Raw genomic sequence first — 25,651 nt, 5'->3', positions numbered from 1 at the left:
ATATAATTAAATCACAATTAAAATTAACTTATTTCCTCTTTAAGTTCTTATAAGCCTTTTTCAGACAAGTACAAATGCAGGGTGCTCTATCATGATTCTTTTCAGAGGTAAGCTCTTGGAGTGATCCCCATGATTTTGTTTTGTTTTGTTTTGTTTTTCTAGTATTGAGAAGTCCTCTCTGAATTTTCTTATTGCATATGTGCAGAACTTTCAGAAAGTTTTAATGAATTTTTAAGCTTTGAAAACAGTCATGGAATCCAAACATAGAGGCTTCTTTAAATGGAGATCTGCTATCTTTAAGCTTTCTGATGAGTTCTAAGAGTTACTCTATTAATCAAGCCAAATCATGACAACAATGTTGAGCCTTGATATACCACCTAGCTTTTCTAACATTAACAATTACACTGTCTTAGTAGCACAAAATTATAGCCTAGCAATCTGAATTTTTGAATGCACTGAGCAGCAGTTATATTCCCTCTCCCCCACATCAATCATGTGCAATTTGCCACACTAATTCAATGAAGTCAACACATCCTTTGCATTCAAGAAGTAGAGTGCATTCAAGAAGTAAAGTTGTTAGGTTCACTGTATATTGATTTCAGCTTATTACACTGTATTAATAACTTAGTCACATTTCTCAAACTACAACAAAGTATTTAAGATAGACAGAAAAAATATAATTACTTTTTGTTTGAAAATTCTGTAATTTCTATGCAGACTGGGTAATTTTTTCCTACTGTGAGTGGATTCTATTTTTGTTTCGCTGCACTGATAGCATAATCACATAATCCTAATTATAGAGATAGTAAATAAGAGAGAAAAGAATAAACCACTCCTCACTCTTGTAGAAACTTCTATTGGCACACTAAGCACTAATTAAAATTCATTATTGCATCCCATTTTGCACAGATACAGAAGGCTTGTAACAAAAAGAAGAGGAGATATTTTGTGTGGGAGGGAGGAAGACAGAGAGTTACTGTTAAGATCTTTTTCAGTGAGTACTATTCTTGCTCTCTGGCCCTTGTTCAAATGCTTATGGTTGTTCCCTTAAAGCTGTTGCTGTTGCTCACTGGTCTAATGTGAGCTGGGGCATTTTGAAAGGAAACCCTGTGCAGAGCATTCATTTCCACCAGCTGCAGAGCTGATACAATTTTCATCATGTTTCTTTTGAAGATCTGGTTAAGCAGTGTTGCTGTTACTCTTCACTGCCATGTCTCCATCAACTCCACCCTGTGCACATAAAGGTTTGATTTTAAGATTTTAGACTATGTCCTGGGATTGCCATCATTTTGCTCTCTTACAGAAGGAGAGAGCACCTGAGCAGCCTACTTACTTTCTGCACCTCTTGGATCTGAGAGGACCTTCTTACATGGGAGGGAGATGAAAAAGACAGCTTGATGTTCCTGTCATTACCAAAAAGACGTGATGCATTCAGTTAGTATTGATGGAAAATGCTGGCAAATTTCTCCTTGCAATGCTGTGCATTCCTCTGTGCATACTACACTGCTGGCAGCAATGACAGCAACTCTAGGTTGTAGTGTGCAAGCAGGAGATGAGATGTCAATTGTGCACTGCTTCAGGAAAGGCAGAGGGGAAAAAAAAGCACTGTGAACCTTCCAAGTATAATTACAAGTAAATATTGAGGATTCTAAGCAATTGCCCGCTTTTGCCTGATTTTACTTCTGTCCTCGTCTAAAAAAAAATAAAATAAAAGAGGTGCTAATCTAATCATTGGAAAGAACTAAACTGCAGATGTATTAATGTCTTTGGCAGGATTCCTTTGATTGATATTAGACACCTGTGGGGCAGTTGTCTAAGTTGATCTAGGTATTTAAATCTGTGTTATAGCCAATGGAGACTACATGGAGTCAGCACCATTGAATCTATTGTCCAGCACTCCACCGATAATAACAGGAGCCTTGCTGTTAGGACATTGTAAACACCCACATTTAATAAAATTCTGCTCTTTGTATCTCATTCGTAAGCAGATGAAAGAAGAATAAATGTCAGTACTGGAACATAAAGATGACTTAAACCCCTGGACTGTGTTCAGCAGTCAGAGGATTCCGGATACACTGACAGAGAAGTCACAGGACATACAGTTAAGGGTGGAAACCAAATCTGCTTTTACAGAAACAAAATATAGACATTTAAAAATTTGGCTTTGATCCTAAGTAGCAACTGAAATGAGAGTTAAGACACCCTAGAAGATACGAGCATGGACCTGACTTGCAAGCAACCAACCAATGTCCAGTATTCTGCAAGACATATAAACTGGGATAACACAGAGAAGGAGGACTTGAAATTGAGTTTTGTATACTCCAGTAATTACTGTGAACAGCTAGCTATTACATGGGCTATCATTTTTAGTTAGACCAGAAGGTCATGTTGGCACTAAGAAACCTTAATAAAAATGCGTTTGGATATACATTCAAATACAATTTGATTTAACAATTTTTTATGATATGTCAAACCCAAAAATTATAATTTATATCCAAACATTCCAATCAATTCTTCTTGTGACTGCACCAATCATCACTGAACACAATGTCGCACAAGGTGGTTACATCTCCTCTGAGACCTTCTCTTTGATACAGTCAAAGTCTTTTTCTTCTGGTGCAGTCTTTCACCATGTTCCACTTTTCTCTTTTTTTTTTTACCAAAACTCAATCCAAATACCATGCTCTTGCCTCAGACTGGGCACAATCACACAGCATACTACACTTTTGTGGTATGATTCTGCTTATCAGCTAGAGGGATAAAATGATTATGTTTGTCTTGTAATCTAGAGACTAAATTCAGATCTTAAAATATAATCTCCTGGTAGCAAACTGTGTGTTCTTAAGGTTTCTACTGGTATTGTGGCTGGTGTGTTCAATACACCTGGGTATTCCTCAAAACTCCTGTGCAAATATATTCACAACTTTTGAAAGAATTATCTCCAGCTTCTTCTGGAAGGACTTGTATTGCAGTCCTGTTTTGGATTCTCCAAATCCCACTTTCTGCAAGGAGTAACTATTTTAATCTTGATACATAACAATGCAAAGCAACTCTCTGACTTCCAAAACTAGTAGAAAAGTCGTCTTTCCTCTGAACAAGAACTCCTACACTTTATGCGGGATGAGACTAAGCATTTCCATGTCACAGAGATAAGTGTGGAGTATTAGAAAGAACATTTTTGTTTCCTAGAGAAGTATTATAGGTATGTATTTTGCCTGCCTTAGTATCTATGTATCAGTCTGTCTTGATGCATTCACACACATGCATATATACTGAAATAAAACGATTTCATAATGCTTCCTGTGAAAAAGGCTGTCTATGTATTAGTCTTTGCTCTGTTATAAACAGACGTTTTCAATTACTCCAAAGCAGGGACTCAGTAACCAACACACAATAACATGTCTTTGGTTTAGGGAAAAAGAGATTTAAAAAGTGAGCTCCTTAATATTTATGCTAAGTGCCAAGAGGATCAAATGCTTATTTATTTAATGCTAAAGTAAAAATTGAAGTACACAGTGTTTGAAGACTTATGGAAAAGGTGCTTCCAACCTAAAAAAAAATTGTTAAGTAAAACACTGCTATTATTTAATATTTAATAAAGGGAATATAACTCTTTCAGCCTGAGAAAGACACAAAAGTCTCTCTTCTCCTTCTTCGGAAATGAATAAGCTTTAATACTCTACTGAGATTCTTTACTACTGAGAATATTTCAATGCAGTAGAATTTGTTTCAAAGTAATAGCTTTCCTGTTAGAGATAATTTGTCATGTCAGACGGGATGATTATTCATGACAAAGAAGTGGTGCTATTGCCAGCAATTTTTTAGGAATGGGGAATAGTGATTAATTTCAGAAATACTGGCTACTGAGAGCAGACATTAGTACTGCAAAATTGATCAGACACTTGGAGTAACAGTTGCCAAAAAGTGAAACAAGCTAAAAGCAAAGAGCACATCAATGATATAAAGCAACAAAATTTAATAGAAAATTGTGGGTTTGGTTACTTGATAAGAAGAGACACTGGTCTCTGCTGAGTATTAATGGCTGGGAGAGAGGAACTGAATGTCCAAGGCTGTGCCTTGGGCTATTATATAACAAATCGTCATTAAATTTCAAGAAATAATTAGCCGCAAATTTTTGTGCTGATAGAAGATGAAACCAAAGACGAAAGACTCAGACCAGACATCTACATTTTTCCCATGCATTAAATGTTTGCATGGGAATAGTAACAGTGTAATAGTATGTAAGAGGCATTTGTGAATACTTAATACCTAGCACATTAGCTAATCTGTACAAATCCCAGTCAGTAGATACTGCAGAAAGTAATACGTCAAATTCCTTTGTCCCATGCAAAGAAACGTAAAGACACCTAACCAACGATAAAATCTTACTGTTTACAGAATAATTTATTAAAACAGAATGGCATAACTGTTCTCCCAAACAGTTTTATATGCCAGGTTAAACTTGTCATCTAAGTCAGAACTATTTACCTCAATATTCTTGCTTCCCATTTCTGTGACTGTGCTGCTGTCTTTTTAAATTTTCTTTCTGTCTTCAAATATTTTTATGTATTTCTCTTCTACATAAATTTTTCAGTCTGGCTTTTCATATAACCTTTTTGATTACCTTTGTTCTGCACCCCAAGCTCAGGTGATCCATCATTTTTCGTTGGAAGATGTTGTTGAAAGGAATGAGAAAAAGGGTAACTGGTCAGTTCTGGAGAACTAATTTGTTTTCCTTTGATGCTGGGACAGAGTGGTTGGGTTTTGCTTGTTTCTCTGTTTGTTATTTTGAAGGGAGGAGGGAAAAGAAGACGCCAGTGATATAACTAAATATTTGTTCCTCTTTCCCTTTTCTGCAAATGGTCACAGTGTAGCTCCAGGTTTTAATTAACCAGGCAGAGAGAAAATTCAGCTTTTCTTGATGGTGATTTTTATCTCACTTGCAAACCGGCGAAATCAGCTGGGGGGGTTGAATCAGTTAATGTGCTCTCCCTTGCTTCCCTCTCTGTAATTCACTGCTATAATAAGGACATCTGCACAGGAAAACTGCTCATCATCTGAAGTTTGAAACCTTGTTATTCACATAAATTCCCAACATTTTGCCATAATATGCTGGATTCCTCCCTGACAGCTTGAGATATACAGTTCATCTGGATGTCTCTACAATGAAGTAGGTTGTCTCTGGAAAGGACCAGAATAAATATATAGAGTAATATCGAGAGCTTCAATGATTCTGGGACTATTTGGACCAAAATAAAATCTGACATATCACTTGATTATCTTACTTGGCTCTGTAACATTTTAGCATTGTTCTTTCTATTTAAATTCTAAAAAAATGTGTCAGTTCAAGAAGCTATCAATGCCATGTACTCCTCCTGTTGTAGAGTAGTATTATCAGCAGTTTTATCACTTTTCCTAGAAAAAATTTCATGACTTTGCAGGGTTTTCCAGTGTATAGAGAAGTAAATCTCTGCTTTTCTTTTTAACCAATTATTATATTTGTTAAACACTACATATTTTAGAGTAAAACCCTCATGCGGTGATATTTGCTTTTTAAATAGAAATAATTAATAGGAATTAATGCAATATAAACAATATTGATAATACTAAGTTATTGTTTTAGTGTCATCAATAAATCAGGTCTCATTACAAAATCTTATAAACTAAGATATGTCAGTGACTAACAACACTCTTCTTTTTAACTTATTTTTTATTTTTGCCTCAGTCTATGCTACCTCAATTGACTACTGAAATTTATATTCTGGTTTATATCAAAAAATAGATTTATGACACTTAGAAAGAAGTATCTGGTAAAGATGTTAATACTTTCACCTACTGCAAATTCAGAAACATACTATGGGAATTCATTTAAAATTTAAAAAGTGAGCAGAACTGAAAAGATATGAAAAATTATCTTTGAATTCAGACATATGAAAGAATTGGAAAAAAAAAATAGTCTCTTGATTTATAGGTGAGAAGGATTTTTTGTATAGGAAAAGGCTGTTTCAACCAAAATTACTTTTTTAAAGAAAGTTTATACGCATAAACTAAAATGGAGAGAAAGTTCATTTATGCTTTTAAAAAAGATCTATGCTAGTTCTTGAGGAAATCCTATTACACCAGACATTATTTTAAAAAGTTGACGTAAAACATTTTTCCTCAAAATACTTTTATTGACTAAACATTCTGGTTGGTCTGGTTGGTTCTTTATGTCTCAAGGTTTTGATATGTTTTATTTTAGAAAAACCCTGGACACCTCAGGGTATACCACTTCAGTTTAACAATGTATCATATGAATCACAAACCAATTTACCACAAACACTATGTCAATACCTGTTAAAAGTTAAAAGTTAAAAAAAAAAAGTGATACTTTTTTAAAAAAATCAGTATATTATATGAGATTCCTAACTCATAAAATTGGACTTAAAACAGAAAAATCTCTAGAAATATAATGCTTGAATATCCACCATTGACAGTCTTTAGTCTCCAAGATGTTGAAATAGTTTTCTTCATTTTTAAGAACTGTGTCAGAAACTGTGCCATAGTTTTAAATCTGTCATGAGAAGTTCTCCTGACCTCCTGCATTCATTTGACCCTTATATAGTCTATGGCTCTTTAATTTTTGAAGTGTTGGCATTTTTTTCACTATTATGTGATCTAGAAAATGAAAACCAGAAAACTCACCCTGGTGTGCCATATCGTCACAACTGTGTGTTTGTCTATTTATCTACTTATAGAAGGACATTTTTTTCTTTACTTTATAGTGAACTTCACTGTATTTTCTCTTTTTAACTTCAGTTCCACCTGCCTGTCCTCACAAAAGTTATATTTGCTAATATATTTACTAAAGAGGTTGAGATCCTGCGTATTTAATTCACATTTTTTTCCTATTCAACTGGAAAAAAAATGACACTGTTTGGAGTAGGTCAGACTATATTTGTTTTGTTTTTGTGGTTCTTTTTTTTTTTCCCAACTGCTGCTTTCTTTAATTCTGAACACATCTTTAATTTTGTTGCCCTCAAGCAGTTTAGGCTGTTGTAGACTGCATGGAGTGCATGTGGTACAACAGTCCAAACTCAATAGTAATAGCTACTGTCATCAGATTTTTATAGATGTTTCACTGGGAACAGTAATGTTTCAGAACTGTGAAACATTATTTAGATCTTTGGGTTTTTTTTCTTCCCAAGTTTATAGCAGATTTTCAAAGGTCTGAATTTCTGTGTGGTCTAAAGCAAGAGGGGGTTTGTTTTTCATTTTGTTTTATTTTGTTTTTTAAATTATATCTCTTCTGAGGGTGATCTTAATGAGTGAATGAGAAGATTTTTGAGGTTGTTTATGTTTGAAACAATCTAAGCTGCAATAGAAGGTTGTCTGTTAATATTTGAAAGAAGGAAACAGAACCTAGGAAGACTGTCTGCAGTGGGGTACAGTAAATACTGAGCCATTCCTGTGTTCAGTTTCTATTGGCAGAAACTTAAAACAGAGCCTTTAATTTTGTCCTGATTTTCCAAGCACTGAGTATTTTCTAATCTTGTTGAAGTCACTTCAAATCAGCATCATATTTATTTGATTTTTTTTTTTCCTATCTGAATGCTTATTGGAACTTTTTTCATCACTCTCAGTTTTCTTCCCCCTTTTCCCTTCCCTCACTTTTTGACTAAATCTATGAGGTTTTAGAAGAATTATGGAAACTTTTTTCTTTCTCTACAGCTATATACTAATTTCAGCAGATTTCTTAGGTTTGCAATGATCTGTTCTCTGTCACTTATCTGAAACTGCTGCAAGATTTCAAACTAATGGATGTAATATACTGTAATTGTGTTTTATTTTCTTCTTCACTAGACTAAGTCTCTGTGTAAATCTCATTAGAGAGGTGCATATCCCAGATCCTAGATTTTAATGAACAAGCTATATAATGACAGAGGTTTATTGTGTGTGCCAATGGCCTTTAAACTTAAGGAATTCAAGTCAGCATTATATCGACTGTTCTGCTCTAACATTATCATTAGTGTGAAAACTGTAATTAAGGTTTTTGGATATCAGAACTGTTATTTAAAAGTATACTAGTAAATGTTTTGCCCCCTCCCCCCTTTTTTTTTTTTAGGAGGTTATTTGGTTATATTCCACTAGTGCCAAGTATGAAGACTCCTGAAACATCTTATTGTGTGATTATTTTCCTTATTAAAGAGTTCTGATATTTACCAGTTTCACAGTATCGTTAATTAATTATTCTGCTGTAGATAACTCAATTTACTCTTTATTTTTTTCCAAATTTAACTTTTTCAAGCCCTGTTATCTATTTGTATCCTAGAGACCCAAAGGAAAATCTTTTCTCTACCAATATTTAAAATATAATAAGAAATAAATGTAATAGTAAGGAAGCTTTAGAAGCAATATATTGCATGGATTCAACTAAATGATAAACTACTATAGAAGTTTTTGTTTGACCTGCTGTTGCAGCGGTTGCTGTCTTTCATACAGTTCAAATCGAAAGGGCTGACTACTTACCAGCACTTTTTAATGAAAATAAAATTTTGCTCTAAGATATATTATTTGAAAATCAATTAGGAAGTCTATGTAAATTTAGACTTGCTATTTCTAAAAGAAAATAAATGCTTCAAAATGCTATTGGCAGTTCACATTATTCCGGGAATGGTCTTCTTTGACATTTTGACTTGTTAAGTGATGGTTCTATGCTAACTTTAAAATATTCCAGTTTAATTATGAAAATCACAGTTTCTCAGATCATACATTAAAAAAGACAACAAATTAAGCACAGTACTAAACCTTTGGACATGTGGCTAGCTTTGCAGAAATGGGAACAGTGAAAAGGAAATGTAAAATAAATATAATTCTTTCAACAATAGATCTTTACAGTGGAATGTCGGTTCATATCTTTTCCACAGAGTAAATTTCTCATGTAATTAAACACAAAATTTGCATGAAATCATTCTCAGACGTGTCTTGGCTATGGTGTTCTCTTTAGCACTGCTGGGAAGATTTCTGGATCAATTTCTGGTTGTATGCTGGGTATTTTCCAATTTTCAAGTGCAAGAACTGCAGGAAGAGTGAGTAGAAGAAGAAAAAAGAGCTCAGGGTCAGAGTACTAATAAAAGCACTTTTCACAATTAGTTCTTCTTAAATGAAGAAGTCAAAGTTCAAAATGCTTGTTCTTAAACACAGAGGGAGAAACAGGGTGGCCAAATGCAACTGAGACCAGAAATTCTATTACTTGAAATCCGAATTCTCTTAAAAAAACCCTAAACACCTTTAATAGCTAACTATGACCTCCCCAAACAAGTTTGGCAGCACTAGTGTGTGTGAGGTATATTAAATATGGCAGGCTTTCAATCCCAGAAAGGATTTCTAATTCATTTTGTGATGATATTCCAAATGTCCTCTCTTGTTTTTATGTCTGGTTCAATTACCTAGATGTTTGTCACATCTGAGAGATTACCCTTCTCCAGCTGCGTGAGCAAGGAGGCAGTTATTTTGAAATAGATAGTCCCTTCTCTACAACACATTAGTGATATTAGATGACAAATAGGAGAGAAGTATTGAAATATCCTTAGAAGACAAGTTAATTATATACTGGGGATAAAACCTTGACTGTATTTCAGTTGACTGTTGAAACCACACTTTCATCCATGGCAGTGGTAGCAATCCTTTTAAAATGGAATCAGAAGGCTATTCCCAGTCAAAGAATTGTGCACAAACCAAAGTAATTAAGTGCCTAAGGTAAGGGAAAAAAAAAGTATTTTCCTGTGAAAGTGATGATCTTCTTCTGTTGAGTGACTTACAGGGTCGTTGATTTATGCTACATCTTTTTTGAATTTCCTCAAAGACTGGCAAGACTGCTGAAGTTACAGCCTTTTTGGTTTCAGTTATCAGAAATGACTCAACAGTTTTCTGTTGAAGAACAAGAAATACACACAATGACAACAGATATTTATTTCAACATATGTAACAAAAATGTTATGGATGTTTTTGTTAGATGAGATCCAGTTGTTTATTTTGCTACCTTGCAATTTTAAGCCTTTTGCTCCTCAGGATGGATTCCATGTGAACATGAGTAGTCCTGCTGTTTTTTAGACCTTTTGTTCCTTAAAAGAAGAAACATAGAATCATAGAATGTTTTGGGTTGAAAGGGACCTTAAAGATCATCTAATTCAAAGACCTCTGCTGTGGACAGGGACACCTTCTACTAGATCAAGTTACTCGAAGCCCCATCCAACCTGGCCTTGAACACTTCCAGGGATGGGGCATCCACAACTTCTCTAGGCAAACTGTTCCAGTGCCTCACCACCCTCATGGTGAAGAATTTCTTTCTTATACCTAATTTAAATCTACCCTCTTTCAGTTTAAAGCCATTACCTCTTGCCTTACACTACATGCCCTTGTAAAAAGTCCCTCTTCAGCTTTCTTGTAGGCCTTCTTTAAGTACTGGAAGGCTGCAATAAATTCTTCACAGAGCCTTCTCTTCTCCAGGCTTAGCCCCAGCCTTCTCAGCCTGTGTTCATAGGAGAGGTGCACTGGCCATTTGATGATCTTTGTGGCCCTCCTCTGGACTCACTCCAAGAGGTCCGTGTCTTTCTTATGTTTGGGACTGCAGAGCCAGACAAAGTACTGCAGGTAAGGTATCATGAGAGCAGAGTAGAGGGGGAGAATCTCCTCCCTCGATCTGCTGGACACACTTCTTTTGATGCAGCCCAAGGTATGGTTGGCTTTCTGGACTGCAAGCTCACATTGCCAGCTCATGTTGAAATTCTCATCAACAGACACACCCAAGTCCTTCTCCTCAGGGTTGCTCTCAGTCCATTACCTGCCCAGCCTGTATTTGTTCTTGGGATTGCCCTTACCCATGTGTAAGACCTGGCACTGGGCCATCTTGAACTTCATGAGGTTTGCATAGGCCCATGTCTCAAACCTGTCAAGGTCCGTCTGGATGGCATCCCTTTCATCCAGCATGTCAACTGCACCGCACAGCTTGGTACAATCAGCAAACTTGCTGGGGTGCATTCAATCCCACTGTCCATGTCACTAACAAAGATGTTAAACAGCACCAATCCCAATACTGACCTCTGAGGAATACCACTCATCACTGGTCTCTACTTGGACATCGAGCTGTTGACTGCAACTCTTTGAGTGCAATCATTCAGACAATTTCTTATCCGTTGAGTGGTTCATCCGTCGAGTGGTCTGTCCATCAAATCCATGTCTCTCCAATTTGGAGACAGGAATGTCACGTGGGACAGTGTCGAATGCTTTGCACAAGTCCAGGTAAATTATGTCAGTTGCTCTTTTCTTGTCACCAATCCTGTAACACGTTGTAGAAGGCTACCAAATTTGTCAGACGTGATTTGCCCTTAGTGAAATCATGTCGGCTGTCACCAATCACCTCCTTATTTTCCATTTGCCTTAGTGTAGTTTCCAGGAGGATCTGCTTCATGTTCTTGCCAAGAAATAACCTCAATGTTGACATGAGAGGGCAAAATCTTTTGTCCCTTTCCAGTTTTTCACAGCTGAGAGAAGTGGAAGACAATGCTAAAATATTTCTGAACATTTTTTCAGAAAAGGTAGCTGAAACAGAGATAAGAAATTACTCTTCAGATGAAAAACTGTACTTTTATAAGGTTCTTCAAATGCAGTGATAATTACTTTACAGTGATAGCTTCTTTTTGGCTGGCATTCTGTACCTCTTCCACTGAGCTTTTTATAGGGTTTCCAGCCCATGCTAGCAAATGAATGGAAAAGTCATTTTGGCACCTTGTTATAACTTATGCAAGAGCAAGACAATCTATCTTACCCAACTATTTGTGAAGAAGTGTAACTATCTTTTCTTGGACCTTAAAACGATACAAATCATAGACAAAGAAAAAATCTTAAGCTTCTTTTGAACCCTTTACAATGTCTACATATTGGCACAATTTTCAGTAAACTGTGCAGAGAATAAGCATTAAAATATCTTGTTTGTGAAAGCAAATGCTTTTAAGAAAAAACTGATATTAAATGGTAATTTAGTTAAGAAATCTGACATTTCTTGGGACTCATAAAAGCTGATTTTCGCAGGTTGCAACAACGATGTTCTTACATTGTGTGCTTCACAAACACAAGATTTTTGTGGTTTTTACAAGGCTTTATTATGCATGTCATGAATTTCTCTAGACTAAAGAAAAGTTTAAAATCAAGTAAATAAGCATTATATGTAAAAAAAAAAAAAAAAGAAATATTGACAAAAATAGAAAGTAAAAAACCCAACCTATGTAGACAGACATAACCACAGCAGAAGAAGTTATTAGTACTTTGGGAACTTAAAAAAGAAGAAAATCTCATAATTAATCTGTGGAGTTTGTTGTTGTTGTTTGGGTTTTTTTTTGGGGGGGAGGCTTGTTTTTTGTTTGTGGCAGGGTTTGTTATTTTTGTTTGTTTGTTTGTTTTAAAATGATCAGGTGAAATACTAAATGTAAACTTTGATCAGCTGGTAAAAAATTCATTGTAAAAGCTGCTATTTGATCTGAAATGGAAGTGAAAGGATTTTTGAAGCAGAAAGTATTGGGTTAAACAGGAACTGAGGTCTACATGAATAGAAGACAGACATTTCTGAAACAGCAGCAGCTCTAATGCCTTGTAGCTGGTATGGATTCCCACCCCCCTGTGAAATACTACACAGGTGCAGCGTACTTCTGGTGTGCTGTGGTGCAAGGTTGCTGCTGGCATGTGCACCTTCTATGTCTAGCACAGGCAGAAAATGAGGCTCCAAAAAAAAAAAGGAGTTACAATGTTCTGGTAGGAATGGACACCAGTCACAACTGTGATGAAAGCACAGTAGAGAAAGAAGTATTCAAGCTGTTGGATTTGAAAGAGACAGAGAGAAAGGTGGAGAGTAGGAAGGAACTAAATCCAGCACATTAAAGGAGGCAATTATTTTGCATGTTTTATGCAGAAAAGAGGCTTATTCGGAGATGGAAAAGCATAAATGGAAGAGAACTAAGACATGACGAGAAAAGTTAAAAGGTAAATTTAAAACATAGTCCAAAGTAAAATACAGTCATTACATCTGATGAAATGTTCCTCTTCTCCATTTTGTAAATGGGCTCCAATATCTTGTTGTAAAGCATGGCAGAACAATTAAAATGATGGTTTAGAAAGAAAGATTGTGTATGTATTTTCCGAAAATGGGAAGAATTGGTAGGAGGGAGAAAAAGCTTCACAAAATAGTGAAGTGTTCACATCACTATGAAATATATTATTGTGGCATTCCAATAGCTTCTTTGAAGTGCTAAGAAACACATATAAGAATATAATATGTAACTACAAAATCAGGAGGTTTCACAAACAGGACTGTAGGAGAGAATCAGGAAACAAGGAGGATAAACAGTCAGGCACCATAAACCCTAAGGTGATGATAATGCAAGTCAACAGAAAGAGAATCCAGCACAACAGAAGAGAATTAGAACAATCCTAGTGAAACTGAAGGAAGACTGAATTATCAGAAAAGATAGAGAAGGAAAGAAGCAGCACGTGAACAACTCATCTTCCATTTTCTCAGTTTGCTCTTAAAGCAAGTAATAGCAAGTATTAAATACGTCTTTAAAAGGAAATATACAAGCAACTTAGAGATGTGTGTATTAATCAATGCAGACAGTATAATTATCTTCAATGGTGACTGCTCCTAAAGAATAAGTTAAACAAAGGAGGTTAAACAAAAGGTGTGGAATACTTAGAAGGAGTGAGGTGTAGAAATATGTTATTAATAGTATAATTGAATGGTCAGGAGGATCTAAAAAGCAAAAGGCAATCTTGTAGTAGTTGAGTGAGCATAGTTATGGGACATCCAAGGGCAAGGGGTATGGCTGTGTCCTAAGTATTACAGAATCACAGAATGTCCTGAGTTGGAAGTGACCCACAAGGATCATTGAGTCCAACTCCTGTCCCTGCATAGGACAACCCCACAGTTCATGCCATGTGTCTGAGGGTGTTTTCTAGCATCTTCTTGAATACTGACAGGCTTGGTGCCATAACTATCTCCCTGGGGAGCTTGTTCCTGTGCTCCACTACCCTCTGAGTGAAGAACCTTTTCCTAATGTCCAACCTAAACCTACCCTGGCACATCTTCCTGCTATTCCATCGGGTTCTGTCATTGGTCGCCAAAGAGAACAAATCAGTGCCTGCCCTTCCTTCTCCTCTTGTGAGCAACCTCTAGATCATGATGAGGTCTCCCCTCACTCTCCTCCAGGCTAAACAAACCAAGTGACTTTAGCCTCTCCTCATACAGCTTCCTCTCTAACCCCTTCACCAACTTTGTAGCCCTCTTCTGGACACTCTCCAGTAGCTTAATATCTGTTTTATCCTGTGGTGCCCAGAACTGCAGACAGTGCTCCAGGTGAGGCCACACCAATGCAGAGCAGAGCAGGACAATCACCTCCCTCGCCCGGCTGGCCATGCTGTGCTGGATGCACCCCAGGGCATGGTTGGTCCTCTTGGCTGCCAGGGCACACTGTTGGCTCATGTTCAACTTGCTGTCAACCAGAATCCCCAGATCCCTTTCCGCAGAGCTGCTTTCCATCATCTCATTCCCCCGTCTGTATGTATAGCCAGGGTTGCTCTGTCCCAGCTGCAAAATCAGGCACTTGCCCTTGTTGAACCTCATGCGGTTGGTGATTGCCCATTTCTCCAATTTGTCTAGATCCCTCTGCAGTACCTCTCTGCCCTCAAGAGTGTTGACAGCTCCTCCCAATTTTGTGTCATTGGCGAACTTACTTAGTATTCCCTCAAGTCCTGTGTCCAAGTAATTTATGAAGACATTGAAGAATGCTGGCCCTAAGATGGTTCCCTGTGGAACCCCGCTAGTGACGGCTTGCCAGCCCAACATAACCCCATTTACTAGAACCGTTTGAGACCGGTCCATCAGCCAATTGTTCACCCACTGCATTCTGTGTTTACCCAGCTGTATGCTGGACATCTTGTCCAGGAGAATACTGTGAGAGACAGTATCAAAGGCTTTACTGAAATCCAGAAAGATCACTTTGACAGGCTTCCCTTGGTCAACTAGGTGGGTAACCTTGTCGTAGAACAAAATTAAGTTTGTTAAGCAGGACTTTCCCCTCATGAACCTGTGCTGGCTGGGACCAATGACTGTGTTGTCATTTAGATGTGTTTCGATATCTCACAGAACAATCTTCTCCATGATTTTGCCAGGCACAGAAGTGAGGTTGACAGGCCTGTAGTTGCCAGGGTCATCCCTGTTGCCCTTCTTGTAGATTGGGACAACGTTTGTCAGCTTTCAGTCATCTGGGACCTCTCCAGATTCCCAGGAGCATTGAAAAATCATGGAGAGAGGTCTTGCTATGACATCAGTCAGCTCTTTAGGCACCCTTGGTTGAATCTCATCAGGCCCATCGACTTGTAAGGATCTAGCTGGAATAACAAATCCCCTACAAGTTCTGGATTGATCGGGAGTTTATTGTTCGCTCAGCCATGGTTTTCTAAACCAGGGTTATGGGGGCCCCCAAATCCATCTTCAGTGTTGAAGACTGAGGCAAACATTGCTTTGTTAGAAGGCATTTTTTGTTAGAAGGCAATGAAAGTTGAATAAATAGATTAAGTAAGAACAGATGCTACTGATGCTTACTATAATCCCACAATAAATCAAAGGGTGACTGAAATCAGGAAAAGCAGCAATGTTTTATGATTTCAAGAAATATTTATCCATGTAAAATTGATGAGAATTAAACATTCAAATTTTAGAATCTGGTAGAAAAAAATACAATGGAAACTTTGAATCATACTATTAAGAGAATATCATCAGTGCTGTTCGTCGTCACACTTACTTCAACAAGTATTTTTCTTTTCTAGTCTAACTTCAAGCTTTTCAAAATTGTTTCATGCTTTGAATCAAACCGTTTCTTTGATTGAAAACAGTTTGCAAGTAAATTCTGTTTTGAATGCTAATTCTGAAATCTAGATGAAAAAAGTTCACAGTATATGTTACCAGTTACTTCAGCATGAATTTTACCTGTGAAAATAAATGTCTTGTCTTCAACATTTGATCAGACCAGTCACTTAATGCATGTTTTCTATTTTGAATGTAACCAAGTTGGTCTGACAAGGTGAAGACCATTACAGAATTGAATAACACATGAAAGTAGAGATTAAAGTGAGTGTCGTATGGACTCTGTTGGTATGAGTTTTTATTTTACAAACTAAAAGAGTAAACCTATCAAAATCAAACCTCATTGTTCATTTTTTACCATTCTTGGAATTAAAAATCTGTCTTCTGACACGTGCATAGCTGTGTTACATTCTGCTAGTCATTGCTGAAAAATATCCAAGTTATGTCATCGTGCATCCCATGAATAATTCTCTTTTGTTACAGTTTGGATATTTAGTAAAAGGAGTAAGTGGAACTTTTATATGTCATGGAAGTTCATATTTCATACATATGTATGGATAGAACATTTATTGGATCCAGTATGAGGGATTACATTCCTTAATAAGTAGTGTATTATCTCACAAGGCTCTTTCTGACTATTTTTGCTTTCTTTTTTTTTTTAAATATACTTTTATTTTGGTCACCTATTATTTGAGGGTTTTTTTTACGGCTTGCATTCAATTAACAGAATAGTACATACGTGATCAATAGCTATACTAACTGAGATACAGCAACAGTGACACGGGCTCTAAATTATGGAGCTGTATTATGACATCAAGACAAAGTTCGCATTGTGCTTTCCACATCTGGTCTGGAGAGATGCATAGAAATTAACCATGTGTGCTATTTAAACTTCAAGTCTATCTTTTAAGTTTTTTTCTCTCATTCAATGGGAGTAGGCCCCAGCAAGAGATGTCTAGGAAAAATTAAATTGATAAATACATACATGCTTAGCTATTTTAAAAGTCTTATTCCAGTGACTATATTTGTTGGGAAGTGGTAGATTTCTAGGATGAAGAATCTTATGATGAGTAAATAGTTTATTTTTGTAAAGTGACTTGCTCACAAACTATATTCTGAAAGATTTTTAAAGTGCTAAATAAAACAGTTGAGCTTAAATAATGAATAATAACACATAAAGGAGATTTAAAAATAGTTTGTGTATATGAGGGAGATGCAGAAAGACATTAATAAAACAGGCTTCTTGCAGTGACTGTTGATAACAAATGAAAGTGCATAAGCACTGATATGAAAATGAATTCTCTAATTTGCAGTAGAAGGTAAAATTTGCAATATATGTCAGATGAGGCAAACAAAGCCTAATTACTTTCTAAGAGGATGTCCATTCCCTCTCTGTCTTATATGTCTATGGTATGCTGCTATTTGTAGTAAAAAAGTAATCACACTTCATAAGAGGAATTTTTTCTCATCATTAGAGATAAATATGAAAAAGCCAAGATTAAAGGATTGGATATGTCCTGCTTCTGTTGCCCAGCAAAGTTACTTTACAGTATAGCAATATACAATGTAAAATCTTAAGAGATTTCCACTTAATACTTCAAAGAAAGGGGTCTCTGCACATTCAAATGCTCAACACAAAGACAAGCTTGTGAATGTGCCATAAATAAGATGATTTAATGGACTCAAATATATACATATGTGCATAATTAAAAAGATGGTATCTGGTTTGTTTGTTTGTAGTTTGTTATGAAATTTATAACATGTTTCTCTGAAAGCACACGCTGAGCAACTGAATGCTTTGTGCTTTCTCTCAGTTTATGAAATCCCTCTGCTAGCAGAAGGGCCTTGCTCTGGGCACACTTGGGGAAGAGAATCTTCAGGGGTGCAAAAGGCAAAGAAGGAAAACTGATCTAATATTTAAGGCATAGGAGAAAAGAAAGCCTGCAAAGGGGATGTAGACCAACAGTCAGGCTGCAAAGCTGATGGAAAGAAAAAAAAATCCTAAGGACCAGGAACAATTAGGAGCTGCTGTAACTGAGCATTAAAACTGAGAGCAAGAGTATAGAAAAGGACCTGCCCTGCCAGGTCACAGTGACTTGGGCAAGATCTTTTTATAATTATCATTGTTTTCTATTTTTTCACAGAAAATGGATTTTCTGTATGAAAAGAAAATTGTTTATAGTCCAAGAAAATTTGGCTTTTGAATGTAGGGGCTATTTCTGACATTTGGGGATATTCATATTAAAAAGGATCTATTGACAGATCTATATTTCAGCTTTGACCCACTGTACTGATTTGGGGTAGGATAGAGTTAATTTTCTTCATAGTAGATCCTATGTTATTTTGTTTTGGATTTGCAGACATTCTCTGTTTCTCATGCTGACCCTCCCAGCAAATCAACTGGGGAGGGGCAAGCAGCTGGGAGGTGACACAGCTGAGATAGCCAGCCCAAACTGATCAAATGGATATCCTCTACCATATGAAGACATGCTCAGTGATAAAAACAAATGGAAAAAAGGAGGAAGGACAGACATTCAGGATTATGACGTTTGTCTTCCCATGTAACTGTTAGGTGTGATGAAGCCCTGCTTTCCTCAAAATGGCTAAATACCTGCCTGTCAAAGTAGCCAATTAATTCCTTGATCTGCTTTGCTTACGTGCACAGCTTTTGCTCTACTTATTAAACTGTCTTTATCTCAATCTACAAATATTCTCACTTTTAACCTTTTTAATTCTCTCCTGCATCCTGCTGGGGAGTGAGCTGGTGACCGTGTGCAGCTTAGCTGACTACGGGCATTAAACCACAATGCCCACTTAGGGTTAGTCAGAACACATAAGTTGTTCATCTTAATATTTTATTTCGATATAGAAAAGCTTACTACATTCTTTCTAGTTACACATGCACAATGCAGTTATCTACATGAGATAATAAAATGATGTAACACATGGCTATTTCACATTGAGTCTTTAAGTACACAACTTTCATAAACCAGAACTATTGACGGAAAAAGCTTGTTCATAATAAATAGCCTTTCAACCTCTTCCAGTCCCAAAATCTGGGGAGGAGCAGCAGAAGGTTAATAGATCTAATCTGTATCAGACTCTGGCTACTTCTCTTCATTTTTTCAAAAAAGGGAATTTAAGCAAATACTTTGCCTCATAGGTGACAAAATCTATTCATAGATGTTGTTTATATATATATTTATTTGCAAAGATGCTACCATATGTCTTTACATAAACAGTATGGAAAACACATTTGTTAGGTGGGTGGGGTTGTTTTGCATTAAGTGGCCAGGATTTGTATTAAAACATGGGCTTTACCTTTCTAAATGCAGTGCTTGCAAAGAAATGTTTTGACAATTTTTTAGAAATCACAAATTTCAATGATGTATTTTATTGAAGTTTGATATAAAAATGGATTGCTAACTTTTGTTTCCTTGGCTTTTTTTTAGGATTTATTTATACCTGTGGTGGAACTCTAAAAGGACTTAATGGCACTATAGAAAGCCCTGGCTTCCCATATGGATATCCAAATGGTGCAAACTGTACATGGGTTATAATAGCAGAAGAAAGAAACAGAATACAGATTGTCTTTCAGTCTTTTGCTCTAGAAGAAGAATATGATTATTTGTCATTGTATGATGGGCATCCTCATCCTGCAAACTTCAGGACAAGGTAAAGAATAAACATTATTAAAACATAACTTGCTTGTATCTTGAAAAATATCTGAGAAAATTGTTAAAGCTAATATTTTTAAATTATGGATTCTTTCTTATATAGACTTTCAAGTGCACTTTCTTTAATCATGAATGTCTTTAAATCTATATGGTGTGTTTTAATTCTAGTTAAAGTAATTGGTAAAGTTAATCTAGCCCTCATATAAAATTTATCTCAACAAAATGTAATTAATTTAGAAGCATATGAGCATGGATGAATGACTGTAAAGTAAATATGAGATTGTAGAGGTCTCAGTTTGCATGATCTAGTAGTGGTGGAACTTTTGGAATGTTTGCAATGGGAGACTTTCAAGAGAGATCAGCAAAAGGTAGTTCATTTATGACAGAAAATAGGTATATGAGTATTCTTCTAACACAAAGGGATCTCAAGAGTGAAAAAACTTTGGAAAATCAAGAGTGTGATGGATCACAGAAAATTTTTTATCAGTGTCTATTTCCTAGTTCTGGAAGGTTGCAGCTTGAGGAGTACATAATAATTCTGCAATAGCAACAGGTAGATTATCCATACATTTACTAGTAATCTTTCTTATCATCTATCTTGACTTCTGTAAGTCAAATTATCTTCTACTTAGACTTCTGTAAGGCCTTTGATATGGTTACACACAACATCCTGGTTGCTAAATAGAAGAGATATGGATTTGATGGGTAGACCGTTCAATGGATAAGGAATGGGCTGGATGTTCGCATCCAAAGAGTTGCAAATGGAGATCAATAACAACTGGTGTCTCTCAGTGATCTGTATTGGGACCAATAGCATTCAATATCTTTGTTAATGATGCGGACAGTGGGATTGAGTGCATTCTCATCAAGTTTGCAGACGATGCCAAGCTGAGTGGTGCAGTTGACACCCCTGAGGGGTGTTCAGAGGGACCTGAACAACATACATTCATTATACATTGCCTCTGCCACTCCTTCCTCCTCAGGGAAAGTATTCCTCACACTCTTCCCCTGCTTCAGTGGGGAGTGCCTCCCACGGGAGACAGTCCTCCATGAACTTCTCCAGTGTGAGTCCTTCCCACGAACTGCTTCAGCATGAGTTCCTTTCTTTGAGTGCAGTCCTTCAGGGACAGACTGCTCGAGTGTGGGTTCCCCACAGGGTCACAAATTCTGCCAGCAAACCTTCTCCAGCAGGATCTCCTCTTTCCATGGATCACAGGTGCCAGGAGCCTGCTTCAGCATGGGCTCTCCATGGGGACTCCTTTGGGCATCCACCTGCACCCGTGTGGAGTCAGCCATGGGCTGCAGGTGGCTATCTGCTCACTGTGGACCTCCATAGGGCTGCAGCGGGACAGCCGACCTCAACATGGTCTGCACCATGGGCTGCAGGAAAATCTCTGCTCTAGTGCCTGAAGCATCTTCTTCTGTCCTTCTTCGCTGTCTGCAGGGTTGTTTCTCTCACATATTCTCACTCCTCTCTCCACTGCCATTGATGTTGCCCAGCGGATATGGAGAAATGTACCTCTAATGAAATTGTTTTTCTTTGTACTTCTGTGTTTCCCTCTCTATTTCCTGTTTCACAAGTGTTTGTGTGCTATTCTGATACTAGCTGCAGGGAAGAGGGAACCCATACCTAAAAGATTGAGGGTTGTCTTTCACAAGAAAAAAACAAGAACGTGCAATTTTCCTCCTTTCTGCCTACTCCTCAAAAGATAAAATTTACATGTAGGAGCCCAAAAAGGCCCTCACTGTCACTCAAGACTTCTATTGGTGAATCCATTCTAAATTGTAATCTCAAAGAGTATGTGAACAATATTTTGCACAAGTGCAAAGAATAAAACCATTATTGCTGTTAGAAGCTTATGGTTCTTACAGAATTACAATTCTAATGAACATCAGAGAAAACAGGTGAAGGAAGCTAGGAGGATGGAAGGAAGAGGAAAATAATACCTTGCAGAAGCAGAAACCTTTTCTTTGTGTATCTTGTTCAAGCTACCAAGAAGTTTTACATATATTTGTGTGCACATGTATGTTCATATCTATCTGTATACATAAAGATCCATCTACGTATATAGATACATGTGTGCAGGATTATTTTTATATTAAAATGTCAGTATCTTGAGAAGAAAGTCAAGGAAACCTGGCATGCTCAAAAGTTTTGTTATTGTGAATTTCAGATGCTACTACATTCTGGTGAGGAAAAGGATAGTTCTATATAGGAGTTCTATAGAAAAGAATAGAATAAGTCAGCACTTAAAAAGGAAAAGACAATTAAGCCTCCATATAGGTCTTGAAATAGACTACTTCTGCAAGACTTACAAAATCTTGTTAACGTGCGGGTGCAGTAAAAAAATGGTACATATTTGTTTGAGTTAAAAATTAGGTTTTAAATTAAGAAAGTGTGATAGTGAAATTATGCAAGCTTTACTAAATCTTTTATGGTGATTTTTTTTTTCTCAGATTGCAGTAGCAAGTAGTAGGGTGGTGTTTCCAAGAGTTTTCTACTTGCAAAAGGCTTTTACTCAAACAAGTAAAGTTTTACTGAGATACAGTTCCTTGTGGAAATTTTCTTCCTAACACGATAGTGGATTTTATAATTTTTCTTAGTGACATTAATGGAAGTATAATCAGATTACACTAGTCACCCTCCTCCCAATTTTGTAAAAGACAAAAATATTTCCAGGGAACTATACAGGTGTATTTGTAAAATATATACCTGGACAGCTAAAAAAAAGTCTCAGATAGACAAGGCCACTCTATTTCTTTATCTTCTTCAATATTTTGACTGAAAGAAGTCTCTACATGACTGAAAAATATTTTTCAGTTGGGCTATTTGTGAATCTCATGATCTTTGACTCCATCCTCATCCAGTTTTGTACTTCTTTGTTTAATTGTTCTCTTCAGAATTGAACCTTCTTGAAATTTGAAGTCATTGAGTGTCTTCAGTGAATGCCTGACAGTCTTAACTGGTTTAGATGGCACTTAAATGGCAGCTAAACAATAACAAATAGAAATGAAACATGTCAGATATGGCCATTACAGAAAGTATACAGTCAATATTACTCTCTCATTTTCGTGACTGTATATGCTTAATGTAGCATTTTAAATATGCTAAATCTTTGCCTCAAAGTATAGAGGAAACACAGAATAGTTTAAAGCTGTGAACTAAATGAAAAAATAATATCTTCCCATAAGTCAACTACAAAAAAATCAGTATAGATAGTATTACTTACTGAATGTGAACCAAGCTCTCAGCAAAATTTCATACTTGGGAGTCTTTCTGGGTCATGTCCTAGACACTGTCTATTTTTAGGGCTTTCTTTTTGCCCTCCCAGTGCATCTGACTTTTGTGTACCCTTTTTTTCACACTTGTACATCTAGCTCCCTCAAAAAAATAAAAAGTAATTTAAAAAAAAAAAGGTAAACATCACAGTTTGATTTTATAAGATTACTTTTAAGTTGCAACTTTATATACACCCTATAGTAGCTAGTAGCTAATACTTCTGACTGCTACTCTAAGTACATTTTCAGATAAAACTTTGGTTCCATTTTTTTCAAAATTTCTGCCTTTTACATATTTTTTATCTGTTATTAGATGAATTATTTCATCTAAGCTTTTGAAGGTGCATATCAAGGACATGTTTTCAACTATCTGGGTGCCCAGCTTGAGAAACAGCAGTTTTGTTTGCACTAGTGATAAGAAATCTCACTTTTAAATGACATTAATGGGAGGCATGATTTCAACTGATAAAACATCAATCAGCTGATTTGCAAAAGCCAATTGGAATCACCTGATAATAGCTCTTGCATGTTATGAAAAATATTTTTTTAAGTTTAACCTGTAAGGAATTCACCATAGTAGCTACTGCCATATATTAGGGAGTGGCAAGAGCAGGACTGCTCCACGAGGGACACAAACCAGGACTGGAGGGTGACCCTGCTCAGGCTCTGCTTGCATCGACAAGGCACAGTCCTGCAGGGGCTGAACATGGGGTCAGAGCCAGGGACTGGTAACAGGGTCCGTCGACAGCTCCCTGTATGGCAAGTGATTAACTGCGTCCAGGGTCCCTTCAGGGAGTCCAGCTGTGAGCAAAAAGAAATGGAGCCAGCTAAGCTCACCACAGAGTAGGGCGGCAGGGCTCATACAGGAGGCATGGACAGGGACAGAGCTGTAGCAGGATCTGGATGTCTCAGCGTGGGCTGAAATTGAGTCCTAGAATGCATGGGCAGTGATGGGTGGGAGTCCCAGCTGAGGCTGGTCAGGGCCAGGAAGGTCTGTTGGTTTCCTCAGGTCCTGACACTGCATATTAAACTCTGGGAGAAAATTCTTTAACGCTTGCTTTTAAAGTAAGATTTAGATATCATAGAAAACAAAATATGGGATTAACTATACAAATTGGTCATTGAGAACTCTTCATGACACTCCTTGAATAAGTTTATGAAAACTAAAATTAATTTTAAACTGCATTTAGTGGCAGTGATGGTGCACGTGTAGGTGGATGGAAGAGTGGTAACCTCAATCCTGACATTTACTTGCAAGTGTTTTATTCTGCAAGTTGGATTTTTTTTTTTAAGAAATTTCTGAGCACAACACATACTATCAGTAAATACCAAAGAGTACAGTTTTCCTTTTCTTTTTTTTTTTTTTTTTGTTCGGTTGGTTAGTTGTTTTGGGTTTGTTTGTTTGTTTGTTTGTTTTGGGTTTTTTTAAGGTGTAAGGTGCTTAGAATTGAACACTATTTTTAAAAGAGGTGTCATACTCAACAGATTTCTAAAATATTTTTTTTCTCCAAATAGTTATCCAGCTTACAGTGTGATATTAGAAGGAACTTCAAATAATTGAATAATAACTTGTGAGTATATACCCAAGCTCTGTTCACAGCTCCAAGGGAACGTATTTTCCAAAATTACCAGTACCTAACCAGTTAACTGATTTGACATTTAACTGTTCATCACAAAATTAACATTGTATTGAAATAAATGAAACAAATTTAGGTATATTTTAAACAGAGAAAAAAGTGCATACTTACTGCAGTTTTACTGAGATAAACTGATTAATTCAGTCCTGTATATTTCTGTCTCTTTGTGTTGACTAAAAGAATCTTCATATGTTTATGTTCAGAAAGCAATTTTGTAGTGGCCAAAACTATATATTTCCTAAAGTTAAAAATAAAATTATTTAGAAAATGACTATCTGAATGTCCCGATAAAAAATGTCAGGAAATTTCACCATGTGTGGTCTTCAAAAACACAGACGTGGTATGGGAGTTTGGAAATCTCCACTGTTAGCAAAAAGATATAATCATTTTGTAACAGCTATTCATTTATTTCTGTAAGTGAAAAGAAGTATGTATACTTTTATCTAAAAATCATGAGAAAAGGAGGCGTGACAAACTGGGACAAACTGGAATTTTTGAATACTTAATAAATATATATTTTGCTTCTGTTTGAGAGCCTGCAAGACCAGCACGTATCTGCAGAGATATTTTTAAATGTTGATATGGTCACTGTGGCCAGAGACTTAATTGAATGAATCAAAATCTTTCTTCTACCTACTCATGGTTAATTTCCTCTTAGGAAAGGAAGCTTTAGCATTCTCAGTGTTTAAAAGGTAAGCTAATACTCATCTTCTCTAATCTCTTGTTTTTAAGCAAAACGAGACATCCTTTCATCTATACTCCCAGTTGAGGCAAACAGAATCAAATGCACAGCTTACCTGATCAGTACTTCTGAGCTGCATAATAAAAATTCACTGAAATTACTGGAGATATCCAGACCCTGAGTAGGCCTACGTTTTTAACATTTAGTCCCCAACCACTTGAAGAGAAAAAATGTTTTCAGAAGATTAATAAGTAGATCTTTAAAATTTTAGGGTGCTCTTAGTGTTAAATGCAATTGAGTATGCTCTCTTCACCATAGCACTCCTAAAGGTTTGAATTTGGTACTAAACAAACAGATTCAAACTTTGATAATGGTTTTGAAATTACCCAAAAAAGAAATGGTTATCACATAACAGAGGAATAAGCTCAAAACTAAACTTAAATAAAACTAAAATGCTTTATTTTTTTTTAATTCCAAAACATAT

General features: G+C 36.4%; 1 protein-coding gene across 4 annotated transcripts in view; it reads left to right on the top strand.

The window, feature by feature from the left end:
- CSMD3 (CUB and Sushi multiple domains 3) overlaps window positions 1–25,651 on the top strand; it is a 647,755-nt gene that overhangs the window by 64,300 nt on the left and 557,804 nt on the right. For all 4 annotated transcript variants that reach the window (XM_065630191.1, XM_065630190.1, XM_065630189.1 and 1 more), the window contains exon 2: window positions 19,345–19,567. In XM_065630191.1, coding sequence (XP_065486263.1) covers window positions 19,345–19,567 — 223 coding nt within the window. The remainder of the gene's footprint in view (window positions 1–19,344; window positions 19,568–25,651) is intronic.

This window comes from Caloenas nicobarica, chromosome 2, assembly GCF_036013445.1.
Source record: "Caloenas nicobarica isolate bCalNic1 chromosome 2, bCalNic1.hap1, whole genome shotgun sequence".
Taxonomy (NCBI): domain Eukaryota; kingdom Metazoa; phylum Chordata; class Aves; order Columbiformes; family Columbidae; genus Caloenas; species Caloenas nicobarica.
The sequence above is the reverse complement of the archived record's forward strand: the minus strand, read 5'-3'. Positions and strand labels throughout refer to the sequence as shown.